Below are 26708 nucleotides of genomic sequence, written 5' to 3'. Positions count from 1 at the left end.
AGAGATTGTTCCCAACATCCCTTATGCACACCCTTCAGATGGAGGAAGAAAGAAGTTAAAGCAATTTCACTAAAAGACCTAATTAAACTAAAAATACAACTGGCTTTAAAAATACAGTAAACATATAAATACTCATGCCTAAGAAGAAGAAGTGAGAAGTTTTCAACAGACTAAGCCTGCTGGTTAACTAAGCTATTCAAATGAAATCCCCACCTATCAAGCTATACCCAATACCTAATTGTTAGGCAATTCCAAATGTATTAAAAAATGTGACCAAGGTATTAAAAACGTCTTCTACCTCTCTGCAGATTATGTCTTGTTTTCTAAGGAAGGTACCTTCATCCAACAATTGAAAGCAATATCTATGAATGGTGTTTTTTAAGACAGAAAGCACACTGGTGAATGAGAGAATCACCACCATCCGGTAATTCAAGCCTAAAGGCAGACTCTGTGATTAAACTTGCGAACGGCGTTAATGTTGTGGAAAAATTTGATTCTAATATCATAAAAGGATAAAGTGCAATTTCCAGAACATGATTTATTCAGGTACTTCATGAAGGACCAAGAAAGAGAGAATTGCTGAGAAGTCACCTTCACTGAAATGTGTGTATCCACCTGTCAAGAAGATGAACACCCAACATGCCTGGTGCTTCCACAGTGAAACCTCCTCCTCCATCTCCAGGATGTCCAGGATTGGGCTTCTCTACCACTTTACAACATATAGCTAGAAGATGCATTTCCCCCTCCTCTTAAAAAAATCAGCTTTAAACTTCAGCAAAGAAGTTCCAGCTTGCTCACGCAGAAGTAAATACAAAACCAGCCAGTCAGATAACCTTGCCTCCATTGCCATACATTAACACTCTGAATAAGAAGCTCCTACTTGGGGATTTCTGACCTCTAATACAGGCATATCAGTTCTGTACTTAGAGCTGCTTCATACTGACTTCCTGAAAGTTAACCTGTAGCGAGCACTGAGTATTTTCATTCAAAAGAAGCCTGTATTTTCAGCATCTAAGTAATTTCTTAGTCCAGTCTTCCTAACCTTCCAGCACAGGCTTTCTCCCAAGTGTAATTCTATTATTACCTTTAAATATTTTCTTCCTCTTGCCTCTATTCATTTCCGCATAAGACTGTACAGAATAACAAAGCAGAAAATGCTGTGCCACAGCTCCCTGTCAGGTGCCTACATTGAAGCCATAAAAGTCTGATGCAAATCTCTGTAACTAGAAAAAAGCTGTATTTCTCAAAAAATAATTGTTCTTTCCCAGTTCATACACCAAGACTTTCTCCACTTTGCATGCAATATAGACACCTTCTCCAGTCCAGCTCTTTTCCAAACGTGCTTGGGGTCACCATGTGGATGAGCTGAATTGAAAGTAGTTATCTCTTTTGAAGGGGCATGAATCTGATTAGGCAAAACTCAAGAACCTTGTTCAGCACAACAGTTCAGTGTTCAAAAGGTTTGTCTTTAGTTAAGTCTCCACACTGGCCAACAAAATTTCCTACACTGAGGGTTGATTAAATGAGCTTCTCACTTTTTTTTTCTTTTTCCACTGAAATGAACACCCAAACTCTGGCTATGAGCTTTAAATCCTGCTTGGAGCAAAATTATGACAAGCTTCACATTCTGTGCAAGGGACAAGTTTATCATTGCTGACAATTTTTATATATCTAATTTATTATTTGATATTAATTGCTTTGTGTTGCTGAGCAAGCTGAGAAGTAACCAGTGATTGCTGCCAAGACTCCTGGAAACAGCAGCTGGCTGCAGACTGGCTCAGATGCCAGCACCAGCACAAGAACTGCTGCAGTGGGGAGGAGGGCAAAAGAGGAGGCTGCAGCAGCTCAACCTCAACTGGCTTAACACATGCTGGAATTATATTCTGCATGTGCAGCTCCAGAGCTACAGCAGGGATAAAATCTGGGCTCAGGATCCTCCCTCTGACATTTCCATAATGTTAATTTAGTACGTGAGTTGTAGAGTGACCCAACATTATGAGCATTACCCGCACTGTACCAGGACAGGGCAGGCTCCATTTGGGTTCTGAAACATTAGCCTAACAATGTCCACCACACTAGTTAAATATGAGTGTTTGGAGAGTCTCAAAACAAATCAGTTGAGGACAAGGATCTGCTTGTGTAATGCAGAACTGAAGACAGATGAAGCAATACTTGGTACAGAGAATATATAAATGTAATTTGTGTATAAAAAGCATTAAAACACTCTGAGAATACCAACTTTAGTTCCAAAAACAGAGCAATTCAAAGGAATAGAGAAAGCATCATGCATATAAATACACATAAATCAATGTCTGATACGAGTTTATTTTACTCCACAAAAGTGTACTACGCTAAAGAAAAATGTGAAAATAATAATCATTTCAAGGGAAAGCAAAGTCATAAACATCTGAGTGAAACAAGTCTCACCTAGTAAAATCTGTTTATTGAAAAGCTAGATCCAGCCCAACTATTGCTTCCTCTAGCAATAATTGAATATTCAAAGCAAATGTTCTCTGTGGATATAGTTGTAGTGTAAGGAGTAGAAACTGTTTGGGTTAGCCCTAGGAGTAGGGCTTTGTACCCCTCTCTAAGGCAGCTGCCACTGCTTAGGACAAGCAGCGAATTTGCTTAGGTCAAGGGATTTGCAACCCCCATGGAATTCTGCTGTTGAGCTTGGACCACTGGTGCCATTAGACTAAGATATGCTGGAACTCCATTGTAAGAAAAGTCATTTTCTCTCACAGCCCAGACTGGAGGCAGCTGTTGGGAAGTGGCATTTTTCTGCCTGCAGCAAGATACAGAAGCTCAGACCATGGGAAAATCAAAAGCACATGACACTGGGTGCTAAATCCTTCTTTCCAATAGCTCAGGCAGCTGCACCAGTTGCACCACATTCAGGAATTAGATACTGCTACAACACAGACATGGAATGGCTGTGATCTTAAGAAGAAAAGGCTCACACTGTGTATGGTCTTTACTTGAAGCTGAAAGCATGATTTATTGGTGGAGATAATGTCTACTGCAGCAAAATTCATCAGGTTATATCAAATTAAGTATAATCTCTTCCAACATGTCCTAATATTATATATTCATATGTAACTCTACTTCCTTCATATTTTCAGTCAGTATAATTTAGTGAACACTTTAACCACACATTGGCTTACATTTGCAATCTAGGAAAAGGAATTTTATTTCTGATAACAAATCTCAATAAAGCTTTTCTCTGCTGCAAATGCCTAATTTTTAAGCAGTGAACTGCTATAAAATTAACTTAAGCCGTCTGCTCATTGCACTTAATAGACACAGAGCTTAAAAGATAAACATCTTTACTAGTAGTGAGTGTGCTGGGACTGACTGCTGATGTTTAGATGGTAAAATATTTGTAAAAAAAGGAAGTAATATTTGTTCTTAACCACTTTTACAGCAGATATCTAAGACAAGGTCAATATTCTGTTTTACACAAAGAATAATAAACATGACAGGGCAATGACTTGATAAAAGTAGCTGCACAGGTAAGGGGCAGAACAGGGTACAGAAGTAGTCTCCCAAGTCTCTGACAAGGAACCAAAGCACTAGGTCTCAGCAATTCCCATTCATTGCTTGAAGGTTTATACATCTCAACTTCACACAAAAACCCCACAAACACCCCTTATCCTATAACCAGGTGTAGACAAGTGCTCCCAAGAGACAACTTACAAAACTAACTCAAATAGCAAGTTTTCTTTCATGTTTAAATCTTCCTTAATGAAACAAAAAAACCCCTGTGGAAAATAACAACAGTAGTAGTAATAATAACAACAACAATAATGATAATAATAACAAAAGGATCAAGCTCTGGCCTGGCTCTAGGTCCCTTGCACCTGAGTGTGCTACCTCACTTCCCTGGAGAAGGTTGCCAGGGGCCAGCTCTGACAGCAGTGGCAACCCTCTCTGGCATTTTGGGCTGGGCAGGGGAGTAACCAGCCAGTCATGCCCCAGCAACTCCCGGCTTGCTGCAGTCCCTGGGGAACACAGCAAGCTGGTGTGGGGCAGAACGGCTCAGGCAGGGAAAGCCAGAAAGAACTCTTTGATAACTTGTTCCCTTTCCCCATCGTGCCAAGCAAATGCCAGAATAGAAGACAATCCTGCAGTGGGAGAAATACTGGACAGATTTTTGGTAGGAGTTAGTTTTCCAAAGGGATAGTCAGAGTTTTCAAAAGCCCACTGATAATTTGTGAACACAGAGATCCAGCTTTTCAGAGTTAGGCTTCATCTCACTCCTGCTGCACCAAGCAGCAGCAGCTTTCACAGGGCAGGACTCCATAAGAACTGGAAGCTAATTACCAGATATCTTGGAAATCTTTCCAATCTGCACAGCTTCATCCAGTTTCCAATGCTTAGCATTAGCTCTTTTGGAACCTCTTCATCCTTATTTTGTGTAACAAATTTTCAACAAGGCAAGAGTTCTTTATTCTCTCCTAATAAAACAACCTAAAATGTTAACACTTCAGCATGAAACTAATGTACTAAATGCACTTTCCTGGAGATCTGAGCAGATGTACGGGCATTTCCAGATTTATGTGAAAACATATTAATTCTGGAAGAAGTCTTTTAGGCTGTGTTTTTAAAATAACTTCAGAACTACAGAAATTAATACAAACAACATTTGTAAATTATCTGTGTTTTGCCAAGCATATGGCCACTCAAGTGCTGCACTTACTGAGGATAACCTAAAATAAAATCTTATAAGGGGATGAAAAGAGAAGTGGACCAAGTCAGATTTTATTTAGATGCAACAGCTTTGTCCACAACATTTTACTCCAAATATATGCTAGTGGCAATGCAGAGATATACTCTGCAGAGCATTAAGTGTTCCAGTCTACAATTTACAAGGATGGAAATGATTTTAAAATGTCTCCTCCTGGGGGATGTAGCAAAAAAGATTAAGAGTTGGTTGAATATTTCTGCTCCTGCAGTATAGCTGACACAGCAGACTGTCAGTTTGATACAACCTATTTCACAGGGAGATTTACCAAGTTACTGGATGGATTCAGTACAAAGTGGGAATACAGACCCCAATATTGACCCCATTCACATGAATCCTCCAGCTGGCAGAGTTGGGAGGGCTTTGAAATGCCACAGAAAACAGCTGGCAGCATCTCTGTATGTGCAGCTAATTGCAAAGCAAATGTCTGACCATGCTCTCACTGTGCTATGGAAGGGAAGAGGACCCTGAACTACCTAAGAAATGTATCCCTATGCCGAGAGCCAAGAGGAATGGGTGATATACAGATTTTTGGTAGTTGTACAGTGGGAATGTCCTGTTTAATGTCAGCATTGCTTTATTTAAACTTCTTTGGACAAAAGAGTTTTCACCTTGGGCAAAACACCAAGACTGCTGAATGCCACCTGCAGAAAGACTGTCATGACTAAAACTGGAAGCAATACCTTCACTTTCATTTTGTACAAATTTTACCCTGTGGATGTTGTCAATTACACACTAAAAAAATAAGTAACCTTTATCAGCCCTCAGTTCTAAATTTATTTAGATGCATACATTTTAGGTAATTAGCCTGCAATACTCTGTACTCCTTGAGGGCTGAAGGTCATCTGTTACAAGAATCATCTTACCTCCCTTCTCCAAAATACTAACTTAAAATATGGCTCTTAGTAAATGATATTCAAAAACATTCAGAAACATCAAGTTTATAAGAACTGACACTACAGAGGTACGTCCCAAACCATGTGACATATAAATCACAATCTTAATTTGAACTACTTTTTCAAGCAAACACTATTATTCACTAAAAAATCTCCGTGGCTAAAAGGAAGTGGCAAACATAGAATTAGCTGTGTTCACATGTGGATGACATCCAGGAAGACTGTGCTGACACGAAGCTGCCTTTTTAGCAGGCACAGAATGACACAATCCCTCTGTTGCTGGCATGACCCAAGCAGCAAAACTTGGAAATGACTGTCCCCTTCTACTACATGTTACATCCTCTGTGCCTTTGGGAGAAAGAAAGAAGCACCATTCATTCAAGGCAGTGCTGCTCCTGAACTACATGGCTGTGATGAACTTGAGGCCAGCATGGGCTTCCACATGAAAGTCAAAAGTGTAATGCTAAAACAGCAACGCTGGTTTTTTTTTGTTTTCAATCAGACTAAAAGTAAAAAACTGTTTCGAATATATTCTATGAAGAGAAATATTGCAAATTGTGGTACTATTCTCCTGCTGACAGTCATTGCTAAACTGATCTATCAGTCATTTCTGATTTTTTCCATAAGCTTTCCTTGTCAATCTTGACAATCCTTGGCAGCTCTTGGGAGCCCATCCTAAGTTTTTGCATATGTAAAAACAAAGAAAAGATTTACACCATTTTCCTCCAGGACATTTGGCTCCCCAAGGTATCCTGAATGCCTTAAACACTTTCATGAGTCTTTTTTTTTTTTTTTTTTTTTTTTTTTTTTTTTTTTTTTTTTTAATATTAACAAATTTCAGTAGTTATAACAGCAATTGTATGAGTGTGGCTTTTTGAAAAGATAGATCACCTACCATGCTCTGAAGCAGTCAATCTGTAACACTTTCACATGCCTCTCAAACACTTCAGAACTTGCACCTCCCTTTCAAGATCTGCCCTGGAGAGACCTCCAGCACCTGGCATGACCTCAATAACCACTGACTCATCCAAGCTATGGAAGGTGCAGCAATCCATGCCTCACACAAGGCGCTAAACCACTCAAGGTATAAAGACAGCAATTAGCAGTTGAAGTGGAACATGTCATGGTGATCTATTTTTGATGATGCTTCTTTGTGTTCTTCTTTCCCTTTTGAAACCTTTATATATACTCTGCAGATTGGCATTTCTGTGCTTCTTGGATCAACTAAGTGCTTATGCCAAGCCTTCCTACGAACAAGAATAACATTAGTCACTTAAAAATGAACTGCCTACACAGTCATAAACTAATCCACTCAGCTCAATTATATTGGAGCTACAGATCCTGACCAAACCTGCAGTGTAATGTGGGGAGAATTTTGTGGAGCACTGAAAAGGGTGAACCTGCCAGGTTCTGGACAGAGAGAGCCATTGGGATGCCTCTTGGAGACCCTGCTCAGGCAGCAGGAATGGAGCAGCAAGGACCCACCTTACAAATATCCCAGCCTTCAATATCCCTAATGGGGATTTTGAATCCTCTGAAGGTCAAGCTCCACTCTCAAACACAAATAAGAGCCAGGAGGCAATTTTGCTGGCACTTCCAATAAAGTGTTGCCTAACAAACAGGCTAGATTTTAGCTTCTGAATGGTCTCTGGGCACAGCTCCAAGCAGCAGATCATAGAGTCAAAGAAAAAGGTGAAGCAGAAATGGCTAAGGGTTGTATCTAAACAACATGGTACATTTGATATGCCAAGCACAAATAATCTAAACATAGCTGTCTATCTGGCATCAGAAAGCAGCCAACAGAAAAATAAATCCCAGCTTTTAAACACTGACTTGCCTCCAGCTTTATCTACTTGTTGTTTGACTAATTTTGACAAGTTTGGTCCACAAAATTAATGTACCACTTCTGCAGACTGCATGTTTCCAGCCTCCTTATACTTCAAATTTTCAAGTTCTTTACACCTTCCCACTCTATTCATAGCCTTCTCAACCTCCCTTCAGGAATGCAGGAAAAAAAGGATGTCTTCACTAAAAACTCAGCCAGCAGAGACTGACTGCAGTTCTCCCAGAATGTGCATATGTTTTCCCTACCTCTCTTTCTCCATCTGGTTCAGTTGAATGCCTCCCATCTCTTCCCAATAGATCCTCCAATCCTTTCCTTGAATAGGCCCCTAGTAATCCTTCTAACTATTACTCTTCTTACAATGAAGGCAATCCTCATCCCATGAAGACAAAATTATTTTTCCTAGACAATCTCTCAAGTTCAAAGAAGAAACATTAATTATAAATAACAGTTACATGCTTCCTATCTGTTGAAAACATATATCAGACACACAGCAACACCGAAGTGTCATTCACCATCACTAATTCCAACTTGTTTGAATTACTCACCTTAGACTCATACTCAAACTGGAGGAGTTTTATTTACTTCTGAGTGTGCCATACAACTAACAGCAACTACTGAGAACTAGAATTCTGAATTCCTCCTGAATTTCTAGGCAAATGACCCTCTTTTTATATGGCTGTGTGAATCAATGCACAGAAGTGATTGAGGACAACCAAAACAACAAAACTGAAATGCAAAGAGTAAATTTATTTTGTTAACTCGCCAGCTAGAGGATCCCAAAACCAAACTGGGCTGCAGACACCCAAAATGAGAGCGCAGGCACAGCCCAATCCCAGGCAGGGTGTCAGGGCTGCTGTATGCACCCATTTATCAAAGGGCCACACATGCATGGGTTAACACCATGCTGTGATTTTCCTCTCTGCTTTTTATGATCTCTGTTTTGATCTCTCTCCAAAGACAGGGAGCTCAAGCATGTCTGGGAGGGGGCCTCCAAGTTTCTGTAAACACCTGTCTTATCTCTACACAGAAATTCCTCTTCTCAAACAGACAAAGGATAAACAGCAGTAGGCATAATACATGGTTTTCCACACTGTTATTCTCCAGGCCTCAGCATTCCCAGCTGCAAGGTCACTTGATGGAATCCACCATCCTCCTTACCATTCTTCCACTTTCAACCCTTCCCTCCCCACACTGGCAAAATACTTCTTAGCTCATTACGTCTGTTGTGTAATATCAAAATAATGTTTTTATTATAAATTAAGTCTAAAGAGGATGATGAGTCTAAACAGCCTCTGTTTGCATCTTAATCTCAAAACTATATCAATGCAAATCTGCTGCAGTTACCTGAAATACTTTGATCTGTTAACAGTGCTTATACTCCTCCTGTCAACATTTATTTCTCCTCAAAAGTCTTTCTTTTAAATCTAGAAATATTTCAATAGTAAGGAATAAAAAAGGAAAAGGAAAGTGACAAGGAAATATTAGAGGAGATGATTAAATATTCATAAACTAGGTAATGCTAAATTCAAAGTTACACATGACAACTTTAATTCTAAACTCTCCTATAAGTTCCTGACATTCCCTTTAACTACCTGACTGTACATTCTGTCTAATAAAATGTTTCACAATTTCAGAGACATCACCTATTAGTAAGATAAATATTTTGTACCTATAACCTATAGCAAACTGTCTATACCCTGCCAGTAAAAATACCAAAATATCAGAGAACAGCTATGGCTCACATGCCAAACTGAGTTCACCACTAACATCCCTTAAGAGAATTATGAGTGTAACAGTTTCACTGCTAAAAGGAATTACATGTTATACAACCATTAACTTTGATAACAAAGAAAAAGTCTCGGAGAATAGCAGGGTCTTTTGCTAGGAAAGAACTCAAACTAATACCAGTGTCATACCAGAAGAATGAGGCAAATATACAGGAAATAATATATTACAGGATGTATTAAATGCACATGAAAACAGGCAAAACCAGCATCCTCAATTGGAAAAACAAACACAAATTTAAAGCAACTGTACAGTATGGGACAGTAGTATATACAGTTTTAGAGATACTGCAATTAGTCCATTTGCCATAAAAATACATTCAGATTCGCAATTGTTTTACACTTAGATATTTGTAAAGTTATCCAAGCAGCAGCTGCATTCCTTCTGAGCTTAGTACTCCAAATCCTCATTTTTTTGAAAGAAACCTAAAAACGGTAAGACATAAAAAATCCTCTGATTTCTTCACAGTCAGTTCTCAGCCAAATATGCTGAGAGTTTCCTTGCTTGCTCTCAGATCTCTGACCATGACGCTTGCCCTGCACAGGGCTTCTTCCCTGCCTCCTGCTTACTTTCAGATGCGTGACATTGAAGTTACTTTTCTGCAACTTGTATCTAAATCAGAGCTTGAGATGATACATGGTAATACTCAAATATTCACAAAAAAGAAAAAAAAGACAAAAGATTGAATTATTTATTCTGCAGACCCCCATCTGTGAGAATGGTTTTCATCTGTAAAGACATTATCTCACCTACTTTCTATCTCAATAAATAAAACTGTAAAGACTTACATTTTTAAACACATAACAGAAACATTTGATTTCTTTTTATTTAGTTTTCTCAAATACTTTACTTCTACTTTAGCTGAGGACTTAAGATTCAAAACATAACTACATTACTGAAGAAGACAAAAAATGATCCCAGCAGCAGCACATCTGAACTAAACCAACTCTCCCTGAAAGACAAATAAAGTTCTTCACACACCTGAGGCTGGATATCCCAGTCTTGGAGCACAGACACAACCACAGAAGACACACTGGCAAAAGAACACACACAACACAGTTAAAACCTACAGAAACATTCTCAGAGATTTCTGCACAGCTACTGAATTATGACTGGATCCTTCAAGAATGATCAAGCTCCAGCAGCCATCGTCAGAAACAAGCAACCAGAGAAAGGAGGAAAGAGCAGCAGGAAAACTCCACTGGTGTGTGGTGCACACAAATAATGTGGAAAAATATTAAAGTTGCTTTTCCCAAGCACAGAGTGCCACACTCTGCTCTGGGAATATATGACACACCAGTGCTGAGGGAGGCAGGAGCAGGCCTTGCTCACGGTGACTCCATCAGTGAAGTCTGGAAACAAGCCAGCTGAGTGCTGCATCAATCCGTTTTCCTGCCTGGCATAAGACAAGTGATGCTGAGAAGTTAAAGCTGTCTGTACGGTGTTTATTGGCATCTGAGCTGTGCACTACTCTGCAACTGAGATGTGTTTTCCAGGTCAAATGCCATCTCCAGACTTCAAGAGGTCCCACGGGTGTTGTAACAATAAGCCAGAAAGACCCAACACCCAAAAACTAAACCCTCAAACTCTGTGGTTGGTTGTTTTGTTTTTGTTTTTTTTTAATTACAGAAAGACCAAAAATAAACTCTGCTGAGGTAGAGACTAATTTGGTATTAGATGAAGTAAACTGGACTCTATCAGTTGACTCACTGCATTCCAAGAACTGTTCATCAAATGAAGCTACTCATTCAGGATTTTAAAGAAAGTAAAGCCTAGCTGGAACGGGGTCAGTATTGTTCCGTCAGTACCTGAGGGCCTGACTCTGTATGTTCTGCACCAAAAGGATGGACAAGGTGCCCTATACTAGAGCTGTTACCAGTCTTAGATGGGAACACTTGCTCAAGAAGAGGTTAGAGATGTCATTGCCCAGCAGATGCACCATGCACACAGGAACTAGTGACACCAAGTCTGAAATTTGACTCCAAGGCAACATTCAATATCTTTTCTGTGTGCTGACACAACATTAACTTTTGAAGCCTAATTATGATCATTGAGATTCAATAAACTTACTCCACTGTTGAAAAACAAACAGAAACATGTTATCAGGCAGGATTTGTTCAGAGCTGCCAAGGAGACACTTGGCATGTCCCACTCCTCTGTTCCTTTCAGTGGGGCTGTTCCAGGACAAACATGCTTTCAGAAAAATTTAAATAGTCTGGAGCAGCTGGATGCAATCTTGATTCTTACTTAAAAGAGCAGCATACAAAGGCATGTCCAAAAATGAAACAAAAGCTGTGTGCTCAGGTCCAGACTTGTTGGGAGAATTCACATGAGTGCAGAGAAGCTGTCAGCAGAGGGTCGGTGGGAACTTGTGGAGAGGAGTGGAGAGGAGAGGTCTCTTTTCCCAGTGCTTATGGAAAGTCAGACAGGCTCAGTTTTACTATCTGGGAAATGTAACAAATGCCAGCAGCAGGAGGTCAACTAAATAGAGCCTTAAAATGATAAATCTGATCAGCAAAATATACAGTATTACCTTCTGTTCCTGGAGAAGTAAGAGTGTGTGTTGGCTGGAACAATTTTAGAAACATTTCATGCAGAAGACATTACAGGAGGAGATCCTACTGGCCCCTTTTCTGAAGATTTACCCAAGACCTTGACCAGCCTCAGAGAAGCAGGGGGATCCAGGTAGAAGAGCTGATTTCTCAGCCTGGACTACTCACTACCTATGTCAATGTGATGAGTAGGTTTAGCTCTTGAGCTCTTAATGGTTTTTAGCGGCAAATCCCAAGAAACATGCAACAGGGCAGGAGAGAGGGAGGCAATGAAGGCCAATGGAGATCCAAAACTGAGAACATTTTCAAATTTAAAGGTTTTCTGGGTATATACTCCTCCCAAATTTAATGGAGGAGGTTGAAAAGTTTTCAGCATAGCTATTTAAATCTGTAGCATTTCACAGGGTGCATGCAGGGTATAGAATGGTTGTTAGATTTAGTTGGTATGGAAATATTTTGCTGGCATAGATTATGCAGAGAATTATTAAAATTAACAAATGTATTCAGTCCTTTTGACCAAATTCAGTTCTCAAGTCTTGTCTGAGGCTCAACTAATGTCACTGATGTCAGTGGAGTTGCTTTAAACCAATACACTGTATTACACTTTGGACACTAGGATATGTTAGTAAAAATTAATTTACTTAATTCAAAATTAAATAAAATATGGTAATTTGTGCTTTTATCTAAAGCATAAAGTATACTTTAATATGTAGCTAATTAATAATAATCAACATTTAAAAACTAAATTATTAAAATTGATAATGTATAACTAATTAATTAGTTTAGTCAATGAATTAATAATATGTAAAAAAGAGGCAATAAAACTAAAAATTAATCAGAATTCCAGTGCTCTGGATAAAAATCTATTTGTAATTTGTTCAGATTTAATATTTGTTTTACAGAAAAATCTGTAAGAACCTCTACAATCTCTCCAAATAAAATATAAAGTCTCTTAATATAAGATACAATCTCTTGGCATAAGAAACAAAATCTCTTCAGGTTAATTCACTGTTGTTCTGAGCAAGGGCAAACCCCACAATCTTATTATTTACTTTCTTGGTAAACAGATTAGATCCATATTCAGCTATGGTGTTACATATGCATGTGACAACTGCTGGCATATTGCTCTGCCAGTGCTTAAGAACATTTCTTTACCAGTTAAACAATCTTTCCCGAAATAAACACATCTTTTCTGTTATCACAAGCTATAAAGCAGTTCAAGAGCCCTGAAATGATCTTTTCATTAGTTTGAGATGCTTAAGGCTCTCAGTAGTGAAACACCCCCAGTAAGCCTTAGGAGTCAGGAAGCGAATAAATCCTGCTCTCCCATTCCCTTAATGAGAATGCCTAATAAAAATGTAAACTAATTCTCTTGACTGCCACTATCCCATATCTACTGAATGAAATCTTCCTTTTCCTTACCATATATTTCTATAACTTTAAAGCTACAATATATTTATGGCTGTTTGAGATTACTCAGCCAATACCACAAGCTGGCACTAGTTTCTTAACTTCCCTCATTTTTTTCTCTTGGCTGAGGCCAGACAAAATCACCCGCCCTGTTAGTAAATCCATCCTCTTCAAGTCGATACTGTAATAACCTCAGCAAAGTCCATCCTCCATCAACAAAGCAATCACAAAGCCCTTAGCTTGCAATATTTCCTTGTTGAAAGTATACTTCAGTAAATTTGAATTATCTATTTGATTACGAACATTTATGGGTTTTTAAATTCAAATGAATATTAAATATACTTAAACTGTGCTTTCCTTCCTCTCTCTGTAAATGTCTCCTTGTCCTCCTAATGCAAACAAATACAGACAGTGCTTCTCCCCACAACATTTGTCACTGTTAGCAGCTGGGTGGACACTTCTGCCCCCTGTTCTACCTACACAGAGGTCCTTGATGAGCCCTTTTTCTGCATCTCCAGGGTCTCTGCAGGGAAGTAAGAGCTCAGGCAAGCAACAACCTGCCTGTCCAGCAACAAAAAGAAGACAGTGGAGAATATGGATATTTCATCTCATTTTTATGCCAGACCTGGAAGCCAACCAAGGATTCCAGCAAGAATCTGGAAGATTTGAAAAGTTGTATAAAACAAAATAATCCTGAAGCCTCCAACAAAAAGCCAGGTGTTATGAGAGAGATTCAAGAAACCCTGGGATGATGCACAAAAGCAAGTTGTCTGGAGATTGGGTCAAGAAAGAGCTGAAACAGGTGCTATTCTCACACGTGACCAGTAACTGCAGCTAACTGCAAAGCAGAGCCATGCCACCCACACCAGCCTTTTATCACTCTCTGGTCTAAAGCCGGATCCTGAGATGTGTTTCAAGGCAGAAGCACCACGGTGGAAGCTGCCAGAAAGAACATGAAGAGGATGAGACTGTTGGAGAGGTGGGCTGCCTTTCAACACACAGTGCTGGAAGCAAAAGCAGATTCCTTTGGTCCTGATCAGCCATTTAAATTGCTGTCAAACCTTCTGCTAGGGAAGTGTTTCTCCAAGCTCACTCCTGAGGGCACACATCTTGCCAAGGACCAAACAGGGAGAAGGCTCCAATCTGCATTTCCCCTCTGCAGCAGACTGCTGCTCCTTGCAGCATGGTCAGCATGTGAAAAGAAGTGCTAGGCTGTCTGCTACCCATGGATACAGAGGACACGGCTGGACAAACTGATCTTCTAGGTGTGCTTCTCTCTTCTTTTTGTTGGGCGCTCTCCCTCCTACTACCTCAAATTTGCCAAATCACAGGTTCAGAATGGACTGGCAGGCACCCAAGCTTGTTCCTGGCTCTCACAGGTAAAACTGCCAAATGTACTTTCCCCTGAAACAATGATCCTCCCCCTCCTCGTCTCACACCTAGCAGGGCGAGTTTCCCCCTGGCCACAGAGAAGGCTTCAAGGCAGAGACAGACCGGTGCTTGGGAGTGAGTTCTGTGAACATCAAGGGAAAGCAGGAACTGAGCACCATTAACTCCTTTGTGTGTTTGTACAATAGGAGTTAGACCACTTAGGAGACAGACACCTACTGTAAGGGGCCTAATGGATAATTAGGCAGAGGGCCCTGCCCTTCAAAGTCCCTATTCTTTCAGCCTGTGCTCTAACCTTTAAATGAAAAACACACAGAAGAAGGGAACTAAGCATGTTTTGCCCATGTAATATAAGCAGGTCTGGTGGCATGCTGATATTTCCCTGTCTCCAAGGACAGGAGAGAAGCTGTCTTGCTGCTTCAACCTCCTGCTTCTGAGTTGATTCACACAATGTCTGAAAAAAATAAAGCCACAACACGGTGGGTCCAAACTGGGAGACAGGCAGAACATCTTATGCAAGTGTCATTACACCATTCTGCACACAAAATGTCCTGCACCAACCTCTCTGTACTTGCATGAGACTTGAGTGTTTCCTCCTGACAAACTCCAGCTTACCTTTCTGTTTTAAGTAATGATTTTTTTAATTTAAAAAAAAAAAAAAAGTTTTACACAAGTATTTACATTTTCCTGGAGCACTAGAAGACACAAGGCAAAGGAAGAGCTCCTTCTGAGAAAACCCTCTGCCAGTCTCCCAGCTCCAGGATGATCCTGTTGTCTTCTCCACACAAGTGCAGGATGTGCAGGAAGTCCCTCTCAGGGGCACTGGCCACATTGCCTTTGCTGTGTTAACACATCTCCTCAGAGGATCCAGTGACAGTTCTGTACTGAAGAGCAGCCTGCAAGATGAAGTTAGGCCAGCTGGTGTTCCCTTACAGTATTCATGGCTCTGTGCAGATCTGCCTTTTGGCACTCTCTGTCAGGCCTGGCAGCTCACCTGTGCCTCCTGCTCCTTGCCTTCCTGCCAGCAGCACAGGAAGGGCAGCTCACTGCATCACTGCCTCAGCCCTGCTCCTAATGCCAGCCACACCCCCCAGCTCACACAGGGAGAGCAGCTCCCAGAGCAGGCAGGAAATAAAGACACACCCCTGACAGATGCCCACTGCCTGCAAGTCTGGTCTATACTTTTCAAATATGCTCGCTGACACCACAGTGACCTCACCCTGCACAAGGGCTGAGGCCCTTCTCAGCTCCCAGCTTCTGGCACTTAACATGACTTTCTTCCATGTTCACAGAACAGACTCAACAAAGTCATCCAAACTGTTTGGATTTGAAAAAATAACTGAGATGAAATCACTGACAATCATAAAGATGTGTTTCAGGAACTGAGGACAAGTCAAAGTGTTTTTTTTTTATTATTGCAACTGATTAAAAGCCGACAGAGAAATTCCCATGTGTCACTGAAGTAAGACATCAGATCTACTTTATATAATTTCCTTCATTGCTGACTTTACACAGGGAAGCTCAGCCCTGTGCAGAGGAAGACAACTTCTGCAGTGATGGCAGCCATGTGTAACACAGATCCTCAAGTCTGCTTATCTCAACTAGTAAAAACTACATTTGCTTCCATTTGGCATTTTTCCCACCTTCCTGGAAATGCCATGGTTAAACACTTGAATTTTCTTCCAGAAAGTTGTGATTTAAAATAAACACACAGAGTTTCTTTAAGAAATGAGGCTTTAATCCTGATTTCAGTGATCACACAACTGCTAGAGAACAGCACTCGGCGCCCAAGCTCGGCAGACAGACACACAGAACAGAGGCAGCTGGGCAGCCACCTCCAGACACTGCCCATTCCTGCCTGGTGCCTGAAAGGGACTGATGATCTTCTGGGGTGAGACATCCTAACTCTCATCTCCTCCCACCACCACAGATATGCAGACATTTCCTATTCAAACACACAAGCTGCCAAGGAAGGGAGTGAATGAGGAGAATCTGCAACAGCAGGGTTATAACCTGTTCCTGTGACAGAAGAGGGAAGCTCAGAAGGAAATCAGCTCCTGATCTGACTTTTTATTCCACCACCCATCCAGATTACAGCCCAAAGCATTCACAGTGTACTGTGAATTTGAGTCCCCTTTGGGTCATTTCCCATTTATGTGCACTGCTAATGAATTCAACAGCTGCAAATCAGGGAGGGGAAAAGGGGGTTTCAGACCTATGACTGCTTCATCTGGCCTACACCTGCATTTTTGGCGTATGTGCAAAGTGTACTTAATTGACTTCTACCTCCAAAAGTACAAAGTTCCTCTGTAAGGCACTCTGAAAGGGGTATGTGCTACCTCCCTGAGCAGAGCAGCAGCCTGAGCTCTGTTTCTTGATTATATCTGACCTGGAGGACATCGAGATAAGCTATCCAGATCTCTTTTTCAACCAAGCAGGACAACCATTAGCTATTGCAGATAAACTCTTCAGTGCAAAAACCGTCCTTCTGGACATGTCTTTGTTAGGATTAGCACAACAGGGCCACTGAGAAGCATCCCAAGTAAGAAACCAAAAGTAAGCATCTGTAGTGTTGAGGAGGCCTGTACAAACAGACAGTGCACATGAACAAGAGCCCATGATGCCTTTCAACCCTCTTACTTACTGGGTAGTGCTAGGGCTTGCCCATCCTTCTCCCACATGTGAGCCCAGAGCCACTCCTGCCCTGAGCATTACACCCTTCAGCACTTACTGATGACAAAAGAAGGTGCAGTTTACACTTACTTTTACAGCTCCATTAAAAGGTGACCTGCAAATAAAAAAAAAAATCAAGCACATTTAGTATTATGTGCTGAATGCCCCCAGATAAACAGGATTAAATGAGCATTCAGTCCTCATGTAAAATTTCGATGAAAAGACTGGCACTGAATGTGTAGTTTCATTTTATGCTCATGAAACAGAGTCCTTCCAAACAGCAATGTTCTGAGTAGTTCCTCAAAACTACTGGCTCCACATTTCTGCCTCTCCCTGCTTGCAGACTGGGATGGAGGTATGGCAGAAATATTATCCCTCTGAATGGTGTATTTCTGAAACTACAAGAAAGCTGGAAAAGAGAGGGCAGAGCAGGCAGGCCCTAGTTCCCCTGCTTTCTCTCTCCTCACCCTGCTCAGGCACCAAAGCCTATGCTTTCCAAATGCATTGACCTGGCACTGGGGGATCAGATGTATTTGAAGATGAGGTTTTGAGGTTTAGTACAAATTTTAGCAGTGCATTGTGCAGCTACAGGTAGATCTTTTCCCTTGTAAAATAATGAACTCAATTCCCATTTGCTATTTCCCATTTGCAGTCACCATGCTGGTTTCCCCTTCTCTTTCTGTGTTTGGCCCTGCTTGACTGACTCCCCTCCCTCAGACTCAGCTCAGGAAAGTGTTTCTGCATGCACTCAAAACACGGTGCCTTCGATGGGAGACAAGCTCATGCTTCAGTACATTACTGGCTGGGGTGTGCAAATATATACCTTTCCCACCAGTGCTCTCTTGTACCAAATTTTGTACCTTTATTATCAATTACTTGGTATAAAGCGATGAAAAATAAGCTCGTAAGTGACTTGTTCACTTTATAGCTACTCACATTATTCTGACTTAAAAACATGGATATGTAAAAGAAGATTAAGGGTTTTCCTGCCCTGGTATTCTTACACCACTTCCCCAGCACACGTGAGGAGCTGTTAAGCATTGTGCTGCAGTTCTCACACAACCTTGCTCTCTCCCCAGATCTTATTTGACATTTCTCTGAAGTGAGGCTTTGCAAAGAGCTACCTTCACGTACAGAAATGCACTGCACAGGTTTCCAGAAAGTTGTTCAAATAAGGTCTAGCACCTAATTTTAAATCTCTTTTACAAACAGAAACTTTGGTGACCAACTTTCATCAAAAGCGTCTGGTACACACTTACTGCTTGCTGGCTTCTTAACTTGGCTTTTTTATCCCTCATTCTTCTGTGAAATGTGATACTGCTTTATAGGTGTCCAAACTATAAACCCTCAACATTATCCTAAAACTAAGATTCTACCATAAAGTCTTTAAAAATATTGTTTTGTAAATACAAGTGTTAAAACAACCAGAGGTCTGCACACTCCCTACATCTAAATGTATAATTACAGGCAAACTGATTGACATTATCTAGAAATATTATTTAAACTAAGAAACTAAACAAGTGAGTTATATCAATTCCTGTCAACAATAATTCTTTAATTTTTAGTAGACTGGTAAAGACAACTGCAATGGATTAAGAAAGAATTTAAAATAACTATAATGTCAAGCAGGAGATCTTTTAAATTAAAAGTGCTAGTGAACTAAGAAAAGGGAGTAGGTTATGCCAAATTCTCACAGTTTAAAAGAGGCAGGTGATGGAGCTGAACTGAAAGCACTGGACAAAAACTGCTTGGTTCACCATTTCTCCTTACCATCCTCCCTGAATAAATCCACCTACCTGACATCTTTTTGCTTTCAGTTAATACACTACTCATATGAAAGGCAGGTTTCCTCCAGCCTTGCCTGGGATAAAGCACACCAGAAAACCATGTGCAGGCATGGTCATGCCCCACGTGCAGGCACAGCAGTGTCATGTTAGTGCTGCTGCCAGAGCATGACTGACCACTGACAAAACAGAGGAAACCAGCCAGGAAGAAAAAAATGTGGCATGGTGTCTAAACCACAAAATAAACAACAGAATAAAAGCTCCAAACAACACTTTTGGGTTTTTCATGTTGTCTGTAATAACAGTGGACATCATACTTTAGGAAAAACATGTACCAGGAGCTTTCTATAAAGTAATACTGGCAGAGTTTTCATTGCTTGTCTGCTCTGGCATCCTCCAAGCAGTCCTGCTAATATTTCAGCATACCATTAAAAGAGGCTCATTATGTACATAGAGAACCCTGCATGATACAGCAGCACAAGCTCTGGCTGAGCCTCAGTCCCTCAGCACACGACTTCAAGCAGTGTTCAAGCAAGCCAAGGAAGAGCAGAACCACAGCAGAAACTCCAGCACACTCACTACTTGCTTAAGAATTGCAACAGGCAGAAGTAACGCTTCAGCTCAACGCCCTCTCTTGAACAATTAGAAGCATGACTGAAAAGGAAAAAAATACCTAAGACATACACACTGAAAGATCTAAATGTTTTAATTACTCTACAGATTTACATTAATTTCATCTATTTTCAGACTCTCAGCTGTTAGACTACTAGGCAACGCCATCTAGTGATGCTAGCAAAAAAAAGTCATGCTCCATTCTTTGTTGAAAAGAATCACCCTTGAAAAGGTTCACTCTTTCAAAGTTGTGGTTTTTGTGGAACCACAATATCAAGAGGAGCAAATATTTCAGTACCCATAAGCATTAACACAGAAAAAAAGATCTGAGCTATTTTAGTTATCCTGAAGTACTTTCCAGAACTGACAACACAGAAAGTGAGCTGGGTTAATCACATCACAATTTAAAAATGCACACAACGTGTAGTGTTGATATGATATCAGGATACAGTGCAAAGCCAAATAAATGACCTCCAGATTTGGAAAGACCTAGAGATATTATTTGTATGATAAAATAATTTACCTGAATTTTGAAGATTTCTGCTTGTATGTGTAAAATATCTGCTTGAAAAAATGAAAAGAAACCTCTGTGTGGGTTTAAACTTTTTTTTTTTGTGAAGTGGAACCAGTCAGTCATCTGCTGGTGATAGCTGTGAGCTGTAATTAGCTTCTGGTGGAAATTGCCAGCAGATGCAACTAAAAGTTTAAGTCAATTGGCTCTGCTTCCTCCTTACAAGAAAATTGGCATTTCAGGGCTGCATTCCAGCGTGATGGATCTTAGAAACCAAAACTAATTTGACAAGAAAGGGAAGTGTCCCTTTTCCTGGTCTGCTTTAACCCTGCTGCATGTTCCTGCCAAGGATGTGTATTTTTTTTTTTCTGTTCTTTTGTTGGCTTTTTTGTGTTTTTTGTTTTGTTTTGTTTTTTTTTTTTTAATCCCCAAAGAAAGTAGCTATGATTATACAAGAAATATTCTACTGAAGAAAGGACAGTATTTAGTCTCAATTATTGAAATTACAGCTGTGGAGATGGGAGAGGAAGAGGATGCAAAAAGTCAGTAATGGTGAACGAAGGCAGCATGTGAAACAGGACTTGGAACAGGAAGCACAGCAAGCTTAGGGACATGAAAAGCCATGCACAACCCTGAAGCACCAGTATTGCAGCTGGTCCACACTCAGTCTGAACCGTCGGCCTGTGACAGTTCTGCACTCTGGCTGCACCACACTGCGCCTTTCAATATTCCACAGCAAATGCAGCATGGGTATTTGCTCTCACCCTGCTTGCCACCAGTTTCCTGCATTTGATTAATATTTCATTGTTTCAACATTCAGGCTTGATCAGCCTGTAGTGGTGTATGGGCTATGCATTCTTGTGACCTGTCGTGACCATGTCCTTCATATCTGTTGCTGAGTAGATAGTAAATGTCCAGCCATGATGAGCAATTGGCATCATTGTTTTGCCAGCTGGGCTTTGTACAAGCCTTGCTGGGATTTAACTTCCTAGTATCTAACTCCCAGGGGTATCTGAAGACCCCAAACCGTAAAGAAACTTCACTTCCTCTGAGCAACCATTAGTTTGCAATGACCACATCTCACACGTGTTTTTCAATGAGAGGGTATCTATTCATTGAGTGTTGGAACTTCTTTTCAGAAATAAAAGCTCCTTAACAAATCAAGTAAAAGTCTGCACCTCCATGTCAGTGGCACACAGGCACACCTGCCTTATCAAGCCAGGCAGCATGAAGAGAGGAAAGGTTTCTGCAGGCTGCCTTTCAGCACCCACTTTATCTGTATACTACAAAACTTAGTTGATGATGTCTTCAGACTCACCACGAAGTAGAGTGATTCACAATACGTAAGAAACTCACATGAAAAACCTACTAAATTCAGTACTTACACAAAAGCTTAATGGAACAATGAGGAGTTTTGTCAGGCAGAAACTCAAGCAAAGTGGCATTCTTTGACACTGGATAGACTGGTCACATTGTAAACCACAGGAATTATGCAGAGCTTGCTAAAAAAAAATGATACTAGTGACTGTTTTGATGCATTTCCTGAGGAGACATGCAGTGACAGCACACCAGAACTGCCACAACCATTCTCACTCCAGCTGCCCCCTATATGTACAACTCTCTCCTACATACCTTTGAATGCTCATTTTGTAACAGGTCAGCTTCTCAAAAATATATGTTAAAAGGGGGTTATTTACCACAATTTTTCTAGCAGATTAACCAGAAAAAACATACATGCACATGCTGGACTATATTATCCTCATACAGTATTGTATTTTCCACAAGGTTTAAGAGCACTCTTTAATAATTTTATATCCTTTTAAACAAGTCCATTTTAATAATCAAACCTCTTCCAGTATGCTAGATGGCTTTAGCTAGATAGGATACTTTCCCCTCCAATTAAGAAGAAAAAAAATCCCGTAGATCCTGCCTACAGGATAACTTGTTCTTTCTTCTCTTTTTTAAAGCTAATCCTTACTACTTAATTATAAATCTAGTGTTTTGTACAAAAATGGGATCTTTCTTAGGCGCTCTTCTGTTCTGTCTTCCTCTGAACTGAAAAGCTGTCTACCAAGACTTTTATCATGTCTTTCTTGTTAAATAGTTATTCTTCCTATTAAACAAGCAATGGAACAAATCCTGACTTCCTCTTAAAGCAGTGGAAACGCAAAGTTTCTGCCAAAAAATCTACATAGCCAAGATTGTTAGCTAATGTACCTTCATTGCTCTTAAGGCTAAAGCATTTGCACCACATAGGAATCCATTCAGGAGCTGAAACTCTCAAGCTCTTCAGGCAAAAAATGAGCAAGATACTAATATCTGTACAAGGAGAGGCAGGCAAAACTGAACTCACTCAGCCCAAGGATTCCCTGCACAGCTAAGTGCTATGGAGTACTTAGCCCTCCAATATCCTGGTGTCACACTGAGTGGCTCCATCCCCCAGGTGGGGTGGCAGGACACAGAGGCAGCCTGCCTTAGGAGTTTCCTGATGGAAAGCAGGTGGCTTTCCAAACCAAATGTGCTGTGTGCAAACAGCACTTGCACCATTTTCTGCCTCTATGAGATACCATTCACACAAACCCCAACATCACCTTCACCCAAAGTATCCATTTGGGCAGAAATATGGCTCACAGGCTTTGCTGTTCCTTTTGAGTATGCTTGCTCTTTTCTAAAGCCAGAACAAAGAGAATATTTGGCTTTTAAAACATCTTGGAAACTACAAATGAAAAATTGCATGACAAGTGTACAGCTTTAATTACATCTCTCAAGGGGATGAGATAGCATTTCTGCATCCCCATCTTGCCTTCTCTCTGCCCTGGAAATTTGTAAGATGACCGGAGGTACAAATGTTAATATTTGTAGGGGGAAAAATGACCTACATTACATTCCTAGCAGATCATGTAAATAACAGGATGTACAGTCTCACAGAATTAGTTCACATTTGAAACATTTTCAAAATATTGTTTTAGCTGAGTATAATAGACCACCATAAGATGTGACACACAGCAAACACAGGGCTGCAATTAAACAGCTGGCAAACAGCCAGAAAGAGATAAAGGCCCAGGCTGTCACTTGCTAGACAATATATATGGCTATTTTGGCAGCCAAAATGAATGTGATAATTGAGCCATGACACATTAAAAAGGCACACAATTTCCAAGGAAAGAGTTCCTGAGCACTAAACAGGGAGCATCTATAGTGTGCTTACAGCCAAGCACAGTTGAGTAATAACAAGACCGGACGGATGACAATTCAGCGGTGCCAAGCCAACCTTGTCTCATGCACTGCACCGCTGTTTGCACTGATTTACCACAGACACAGAAATACAGCAGTCAAGCCCATAGTGGCCTTCAGAAACAAAGGGAATTGAAGAGTGTGGGCACTGACTTGAAATGTTTCTCTGAATGTTTTTTATACTAATAAGGATTTTGTACAGTAGCAGTTCTATTTCCAGAAGTCACAGTGACTTGACTTCAACATCCAGAAAAGGCCTAATTTATATAATTCAGTTTTAAAATAAAAATACACGGTAACACATGAAGAGTAAGTAACTCTTCAAAAGCATACTTTTGCTATAAGGAAAAATGACTGCTTTGTTTAAGATATGAAGAACCCTAACACTGACACCAATAGCTGTTTGGAAGAAAAAGTGCAGGAGTTTTTTTAGTGTTTCACTGCATGTTTTATTAAATAACCTAAGGACACAACAAACAAACAAATGTAGCAAATGAAGACATGGTTTTAACACCCAACAGTTATATAAAGCTTCCTCTAAATGTACTCCGTCAAATTAACACGCTGTCATCAACTGCATTTCCTTCTTGAGTAAAGGACTTGAAAGCCTATACACAGGCAGCCCCCAGCCCATTCATTCACTACCTCCCACAAAGTGTAGGTTCTTCAAGATCTAAAATGATGCTCATAAAAAAGAAGGCTAAATTTAGGCTCTGTTACAGGAAAATCCCTATGAAGAGTTTACTTCCAGATCTTAGTCTAAACTTAACCACATTAGAGGTATATTCAAATAAAGAAATTGCATGTGTACCTTCCTCAATCAAAAAGTGCAGTGCATCAAGAGAGCTTACAGAAAGTGTAAGAACCCACTTGTAGATGCATTCATACCAGTGATATCTATAGCTCTCCATAGCATCAATACCAGTGAACCACAACTGACCTGAGGGATACTAGCAAAACTTCTGTAAATGATCCCCTGTACTAAGCATCAAAGAAACAGAGGAAAAACTTTTGAGACATTAAAATAGGGTCTCTTCAATGTAAATTAATTTCTCAAACAAAAGTATCAAAGTGCTCTAAAAAACCATTCAGATCTCCTCAGAAAGAACTCCCTAGCCACCTCAAATAACCAACACAGACTTCCAAATCCAACAATCAAACTGCATTGCCATATTGGGCCAAAATAAAAAATCAGAATCAATACTTGACTTTATACTAAAACAGTACAACTACAATAATTACATAATCTACTTTTACACAATTATCTTTAATGGCTGTGATAGTAACTTCATTAAGTGTGAGTAAAGGAAATGGAAAGGCTTAAAGATGAGGTCAGAACATGCACTTTTGGCTGCTTCCTCAGGAGATGCATCAAGTTTGTTATTCATGTCTAAGGAAGAGCAGACCCTTGAGAGTAGCTGCAGCGCCCAAAAGAAAAATGAAATAATGACATGCATTTTTCTGACCCACAAATTAGAAGAAGCATAAGGGAACAGCTGCAAGAATAAATTAGCTGACCCTCATCTGAAAATTTCGTACTATTGCATCCATAAATGGCATATTCTAATACTGAAATATATTAAAGAAGTATAGTCTTAATTTTTTTTTGTCCTCAGTACAGCAGTCCCACAGGCTGGGATGTTTAGTGGCAGCTGAAACAAGGCCAATTCATATTCCCTTCGGAAAAGCATTTAAACAAACACACAGTTTCCTGGAAAAGGCAAGAAAGGTGGGCTTTCTCTGACTCAGGGCCACAAAGTAGAAAAGCGGTAATTAAAAATGTAGACACAAAAGAGGAATGAAGAGAAATAAGTCCCAGTTATTTAGCATACTTCATATATTTGCCCCTTGCCCAAATATCCTACAAAATCTCAGTAAAAAAAGGGTTTTTTCATAGAACTCATAACCAGACTGATTGTGAACAGACAATTATGGAAAGAGTTTCATGGAATTAAATTGCAATCAAAAATGGATTTTTCTTATAGGTTAGGAGGAAGTAGGATAGCAAACTGGTTTAGGACAAGAAACAAACACACTTAAGTAGCTTTGAAGTACGAGAACCTTCAAGGACTGTGAATAAAACTGTGTCAGGCAGAAAAGACTGAGCAACTCAGAAGAAGAGGAAGTAACTCAGAACTGCCTACAAGAAGGCAGTTTTTTTACACCTACCAGGGAATCAGAGAGTGTTTCTCGTTATGGCTGTGTTAACTCAAATCAACCTTTGGCCCCTAGTAATGAGCTGTAATTGCAAAAGAAAATTTGGAAATACAAGGAATTAAAGGAAAACTTTTTAATCTTCTCCTGCAGAGAGTAGTAGCTGTAAAAAAGTGTGTCCCAGTATAATGCAAGGCACTAATCCTCCCCATAAAGCAGAATTCCCTGGAGTAGATAATAACATTCTCTATGAAGTAAATCCTCTATTTATTTACACTCTGCCACAGTTTCCAAGTGTTTACCTCTATTCAGTAAGCTAAAAAATTACTCAGACTTATTTTTTCTTTATATTTAACATATAGAAGAATGGCAAAGCTCTGAGCACCTGGACCATAATTAAATCTATAATTTATACAGCAGCATGAAGACTATTACATAAATTAACTCTACCTGCCAGAAGAATTAATAATATCAGGAACAACTTACTGCAGAGTCCAAAAATGAGAATAGAAAGGGTTTATAGTAAAGCTTCTGTCTTTCAAACTTCCCTAAAGAAAATCTTTTTCCCCAAATTTCTATTCCAGTGGTGATCCAGACTCCACCATTAAAACTTTAGAGGCTAGGACAAAGCTCAGAGAAATGACTGGCAGACTGAGAGGCACAGGGCCCATTAGTGCAGGCACTGGAGCTACAGGCAGGCTACAGCTGCACCACCAGCACCCTGGGCCCAGCACCGCTCCTCAGCAGGAGGAAGGGTGCCCTGGCTCACTGCTGCACTGCTGCCTCTGCTGCAGAACTGGGGTGCCCCAGGAACATGCTCACTCCTAACAGAGGTTTCAGCAGCATCACATGCAGCTGGTGCAATTTCATACTGCAGTTTATCCACCCACCTAAGACAGAACAGCGCAATGGGGTGTTCCTGCGTCCTGCTCTGCATCCAAACTGGATGAAAGCCAGGCTCTGGCTTGCACCTAGCTAAGAGACTGTAGTTACACACTCCAGCAGTGCCAGGATGACTCATGGTGCTTTGCACTCTGATGACTTTGAAGGAAACAGAGAGCTGCATATGGAAAGCACAAGCAGATGCAGCACAGCATCTCTCAGACACTCGTCAAGCA

At 40.3% G+C, this 26708-nt stretch overlaps 1 protein-coding gene across 3 annotated transcripts in view; it reads right to left on the bottom strand.

Annotated features, from left to right (window-relative positions):
• UBE2E3 (ubiquitin conjugating enzyme E2 E3) overlaps positions 1 to 26708 on the bottom strand; it is a 55605-nt gene that overhangs the window by 12895 nt on the left and 16002 nt on the right. The window contains exon 1 of one of the 3 annotated variants that reach the window (XM_077785106.1): positions 17267 to 17370. The exons of the other annotated variants lie outside the window; for them this stretch is intronic. Coding sequence (XP_077641232.1) covers positions 17267 to 17334 — 68 coding nt within the window. The 5' untranslated portion in view covers positions 17335 to 17370. Of the gene's footprint in view, positions 1 to 17266; positions 17371 to 26708 lie in introns of those variants that run through there. 3 annotated transcript variants of the gene reach the window in all.

Source organism: Lonchura striata, chromosome 8, assembly GCF_046129695.1.
Source record: "Lonchura striata isolate bLonStr1 chromosome 8, bLonStr1.mat, whole genome shotgun sequence".
Taxonomy (NCBI): Eukaryota; Metazoa; Chordata; class Aves; order Passeriformes; family Estrildidae; genus Lonchura; species Lonchura striata.
Note: the sequence above shows the minus strand (reverse complement) of the source record. Positions and strands in the feature narration are given on the sequence as shown.